Source organism: Macadamia integrifolia, chromosome 5 (genome assembly GCF_013358625.1).
Source record: "Macadamia integrifolia cultivar HAES 741 chromosome 5, SCU_Mint_v3, whole genome shotgun sequence".
Classification (NCBI taxonomy): domain Eukaryota; kingdom Viridiplantae; phylum Streptophyta; class Magnoliopsida; order Proteales; family Proteaceae; genus Macadamia; species Macadamia integrifolia.
Window position 1 is genome coordinate 42,190,718 of NC_056561.1, and position 5,721 is coordinate 42,196,438.

Sequence of the window (5,721 nt, forward strand, 5' to 3'; positions counted from 1 at the left end):
CAAAAAAAAGAGTAAATAATATCTAAGTAGTTCACCCTTTTTTTTTTAATCTGGGCATAATAATCTATTCTCTAAATCACATGATGGTTTCATGCATGAAATGTTGATAGTACAGAACATTAACCAAGCATTTACCAAATCAGTTGTTTATATAGATTAGTCCATTGTTAAGGGGGAAAAAAAGAAGCCCTTAGGTTCTATATATTTTGACACGAGGTCCATCTGTGAACCCTGTCTATTCCATTACTAATAACAAATTAATAATAATTAATGAGAAAAGTGGATTTAAATTCCACAGCGAGGTAGTGCCCTCTTCTCCTCCTCCACATTTGTCAACACATACTGAAATAAAAATCAATGATGGTGGATTTTTTTTAATGGTTTTTGGGAGGGGACTAAGATGATAACATGGTTGGATGATTATGAACCGTTGAGAAAATATTACAATTTCTTGAGAGGAAGAGTTCTCTGAACCTCCAATATTTCTTACACATTTTTGAAAAAAAAAATATTTTAAGAAGAAAAAAAAAACATATGAGAAACTTTTCTCGTTACTTTTGTATGACAATCGTGCAATATCTACCTGGTAGGTCATCTAATTGACTTAGGACCTACTAAAATTTAATATTTTTATAGTGTTTTCATGGACCATTGGACTCGGTGATTGGACTAAGATTCAATTGTTGTTCAGACCGTTGGTCCAATTGGTGGAACCAACTTTTTTTTAATGATGTTAAAGGCATGTTGATCACACTTGTTTTTTAGGGGTTAATCACTATTATATTAGACATATTTTCAAGTAAAATGTCATAACCTTATTTTATTTATTGTTAGAATGGGTGGCGAACCACCAACTGATCGGATAAAAGGATTCAACATCCGGTAACTTTTTTAAAACATATGAAAATTTATACCACTCCCTTATAATTTGTTCATATTTACTAAAACTCCTGTACCTTAAACTTCTTTTTTGGTTCCCTTAGAAAAGTAAGTTTCCAACTATGCTTTTTCCTTGGTAATTCAAAGTCTCTAAATTACCCCTTCCTCATCATTCTCACATGTGACAACTCCCTATTCTTCTTGTTAATATCGGTAGTGGGATTTGTATTAGTATGGCTACAGTTACAAAGCCAAATCATTGAAGAGAGCTGGGGAGGTGAGGTTGATGCCATGAAGGTCTAAAATATTAGAGTTTGGAGTTACTTTGGATTGGGCTCCTCTTCAGGGGTGCCCGCCTAGGTCTTCCCCATAGTTACTTGGGTAAGTGTCACATCGCGAAGCAATGATCCAATGGTTCTTAGCGCCTCGTTCTCTGAATCTTTATTAATGCCTCGTTTTCCATATATCTTTGAAAACTTTAGATCATCGCCTCGCCATGTGGCGCTCGCTCAGATAGTTATGAACCGACCTGGATAATGAGCCCTAAGGAAAGAAGCTCGATCCACCATAGGATTACTTTGTGGTCCCTAAGCTCTGTGGAGAGAAACCTATCCCCTAAAGATGCCCATAAACGCATTGTCATTGGCCCAACCGCTGGCTCAATGGCGACATGACCAATCACTTAACATCCCACCACCATCCTAGATTCACTAATGCATGAACCTTTAATGCCCCCGCCCCCACCCCAACCCCACCCCCCACCCTCACCCACCCTAACACCGTCCACACCTAAAGGTCAAGGGATTCTCTCCCTCAACCGTGAGTATTGGAATATGGAAACATAGGTCCCATTTATATAAGAGAGAGAGAGAGAGAGAGAGAGAGAGAGAGAGAGAGAGAGGGATTTCCTTGACCTTTAACGGGGTTGTCCTCTTTTGAATCACATTGGTGTTGCGTGACTTTGCGTCTCTTAACATGCCGCGTGGTCGAAATAATCAAAAGACAGTTAGGCCGGGATCTATTTATATGCCACGTGGTGGAAATATCAAAGACGGTTCGACCGGGCTGCACGCTACTAGTTTTATGGGAAAAGATAGTGGAAAGCGAAAGTGGAAAGAAAGAGGTCAGCGATCAATTTTGATTTCGTTCCCACATACTCTCTAAACCCCTAGGACTGAGAGCAGCCGACTCCAAACACCAAATCAATGAAGGAACTCTTCCTTCTCTCGCTCTCTCTCCCTTCTTGAAGCTCTAATTAGGGTTAGACTGAAACTAGGGCATTGAGAAGCAAAACCAGAAATGGCTACTTTCTTCTGCTTAAGACCTCATTCGCTTTTCCTCTCTCCAACCGTCGATCGACCCAGGCATGTCAATCGTCTTCTTCACCGGAGCTCCCACGGTTTCTCCATTAAAAAATCTCTCGTTCCATGTAAGGTTGGTGTTGTTAGGTCTTCTTTGAATCCCGATTCATTTACCGATCTTGACAGTATAGAACCTCTCTTTCGACAATTGTTCGGAAGAGCCGAAGGATTTTTCTATACGATTGCAGATGCTGCGGTGTCGTCTTCGGATTCTGTGAGTGTTAGTAAACAGAACGGTGACTGGCTTTCTGGAATTACTGGTTATTTGGAGAGTTTTCTCAAGGTATTATCAGCATCAGCTGGAAATTAGCTTATAGAATGGTTTTGTGACTTCAATATTTCTTCATTTCATCTGTGTATGTGTTTCTTTTGAACGTTTTAGATTTTGAGATGATCATCAATGACAGTAGTTAGCTTAAAAATGATCGAATTCTCTTTCCTATTCTTCTTCATTTAATTTGGGGCGAGGAATTAACGATATCTCTTGATTTCAGGTTTTAAAGGACGGACTTTCGGTTTTACATGTCCCCTACTCTTATGGATTTGCGATTATCCTTCTCACTGTTATTGTTAAAGCTGCCACATTTCCTCTGACGAAGAAGCAGGTTTGTTGGTAGCAGTTCTTAACAACTTGATTGGTGATACGTATGCAGCATTCTTTCTGTTTCTCTGCTTTGTAATACAGCCTTCTAAACTCATGTTAAAAAGTTTTATTGATTACCATTTCTTTCTACAAATTTATTCCCCATTGTTTACTTGATTGTGTATCGGTGGCTTTAATACACATGTATATCGGAAATCACAGTTTGAGGTTATATATTTCCATTTCGATCATTAGAGATGCAATAGTATATTACCATAGTTGAAGCCATTGAAGAATGTTTCACAACTTGACAAAGTTATTTCTGAAATTATTGGACGCAGGTTGAATCTGCAATGGCGATGCGGTCTTTGCAACCTCAAGTAAAGGCTATTCAACAACGCTATGCTGGAGACCAGGTAGCTTCGTGTCCCAAATTATCTGGAAATTCCTATGATGGTGCAAAAATAATCTTATTTATGTTATTAATAAGGAAAGAAAATGACAAGAAGAGATGTATACAGAACCATGTATTCGTGGTGATCAGTGGGAGTGCAATCCTCCCGATAATCCTTCATTCCAAGAGATGTTTTATCCTACACCTTGTTGTTACGCTTGAGGAACATTTGAACGGTTAAATCTTTGTACTTTTGGTTGGTTTTTCCTCAAAACTGTTATCCTACTTGCACGTCTAAATATTCTGTTCTGACTTGGTCATAACCCAAGTACTTATGAGTACTTAATTAGATTTTCCAATTTTAAATGGAATGAATATCATTCCTTCAGTTCGTTTCAAAACATTCAAGAGACACGATCAACTCAGCCTGGACTCTACTCAGATGAATGACTAATCATGTGTTTTTTATCTGTTGCAGGAGAAAATACAACTTGAAACTGCTCGCTTGTATAAACTAGCAAGTGTAAACCCATTGGCAGGTGGCCATCCTATGACCTAGACAATCCATGAAGCTGAAAAATGTTTAAAATTGTTTCTTTACGAAGAAGTCAAGCATATTTCTTGTAACTTTATACCAATGTTTTGTAATTTTCTATAATTTGATCTTCGTTTCAGGATGCCTCCCCACTCTGGCTACAATACCTGTTTGGATTGGACTATATAGAGCTCTTTCAAATGTGGCTGATGAGGTAGCATTCTACTTATTTTCACCGTCTTTTCGTGAGTTTTTCATGCTTCGGTTGTTGTTTTTCTTTTGACTTAAAACAAGTGTCTATTTAGTGGTTCTAATTGTATTTGTGTAACTTTTAGGGGCTCCTTACAGAGGGTTTTTTCTGGATTCCCTCCCTCGCTGGTCCAACTACAGTCGTTGCTCGACAAAGTGGCAGTGGGATCTCTTGGCTTTTCCCTTTCATAGTAAGTGCATTGAGTGTTCTCGATATCTCTTTGTCCTCAAGTAACTTTTTATTTACAAGTCTCAACATCCTGTCTTACACAGGCTTTCAAGTCTTCAATCTGATTCTCCACTAAAAGTCACATGAACCATAAATTGTATGGTACTATGTTCCAAATTCCAGACCTGAATTTATAAATAGCAGGTCAATAGCAAGTACCAGAGTAGAAGATTAGGGATTAGATATAATTCTGATTAAGGAGTATGTAAAGAATATGATAGAAAAGACACATATTGCTTGATGGATTTGGTTGCTAAAGGTGAGAAACATCTTTCATATTTTGATTTGGAACCAAGGAGGCCATGCTGAAATTTTTCGTTTCCTTGCAGTGCGTGATAATGAAATATAAGAATGACAGTTTTAATAGATAATGGCTAACTTTTAACATATAATGATTGTTGTCCCATCAGTGGTAATAGCTGACTTGGAATGTAATTGTTCCTTTTTAACCGTGTATAGTTTTATCATATTTATTCTGCTCGGTTAGATCAATGCTTCTTTGTCCATGATTTGGTTGATTTAATTTTTATTTTAAATCATTTGAATTTAATTCTCATCCCTAGGTGATTGATTTTGTCACAGGATGGTCATCCACCCCTTGGTTGGTCAGACACCTTGGCATATCTTGTTCTACCTATATTGCTTGTTATATCACAATATATCTCCGTTCAAATTATGCAGTCATCACAGGTTGGTTCAGGTGCAGATTCTGCTATTATATTTATTATTTACCTTTAAATGTTCGTTATCTCTGAAGACGCCAGCTTGCCAAGTTGGTATAGTCCATAGTTAGCAAATTCGGATTCGGGAATTATTCGGGCGGAGAATTATTTGAAATAATTCGATTGATTAATTTAAGGATTCGGTCAAAAAAGCGGACAAAATAAAAATCGGAGTCGGATTCGAGAATTATTCGATTAAAAAAATAAAAGTCAGGCAAAAAATTCGGATATTATTCTTATAGTTTATTGTATATTTTTTATTTGTCAAGTTATTAACTTGATTTGTATACTTAGAAAGAGCAAATTACTTTATACATTAAAGTAAAAAACTATGAAAAAATTGTCATTGAGCAATGGAAGCAATGGTTATTGTAATCAAATTTCTACTCATGAAATAGATTAGGCCCCAAAACAGTGAAAGCAAGATTACAACTACAATAAAACAAATAAATAAATTGACCACAAAAATTTTTCACTATCCTTTTGCTTGGGTTCACAAGACCCATATTGCACTAAGGCGCACTAATTTTTCAAAATTAAAGCAACAATATAAAAGAAGATTGACCGATACGGCGATATGAATCTGTCCTGGTCCTCCGAAACCTCAAATTATCCATCAAGGCTTGATATCTCCCCTATCTTAGGATGAATTGATTAAGTTATGAGAAAGAAATGAAACAAAGAGTAGATTCGTACGATTGTTACAGAAGAATTAGGTGGAGAAAAAAGATGGGAAGAAGGAGGCGGAAATTTGGGGGAGAAGAAGATG

The 5,721-nt window shown here is 37.0% G+C and overlaps 1 protein-coding gene across 1 annotated transcript in view; it reads left to right on the plus strand.

Annotated features, from left to right (window-relative positions):
* Positions 1–1,981: 1,981 nt before the first annotated feature.
* The window catches only part of LOC122080308 (ALBINO3-like protein 1, chloroplastic), a 13,357-nt gene continuing 9,617 nt past the window's right edge, over positions 1,982–5,721 (plus strand). The window contains exons 1-7 of the mRNA XM_042647259.1: positions 1,982–2,523; positions 2,735–2,845; positions 3,165–3,239; positions 3,696–3,756; positions 3,893–3,966; positions 4,088–4,192; positions 4,813–4,920. Of these exons, the coding sequence (XP_042503193.1) occupies positions 2,179–2,523; positions 2,735–2,845; positions 3,165–3,239; positions 3,696–3,756; positions 3,893–3,966; positions 4,088–4,192; positions 4,813–4,920 (879 nt within the window). The 5' untranslated portion in view covers positions 1,982–2,178. The remainder of the gene's footprint in view (positions 2,524–2,734; positions 2,846–3,164; positions 3,240–3,695; positions 3,757–3,892; positions 3,967–4,087; positions 4,193–4,812; positions 4,921–5,721) is intronic.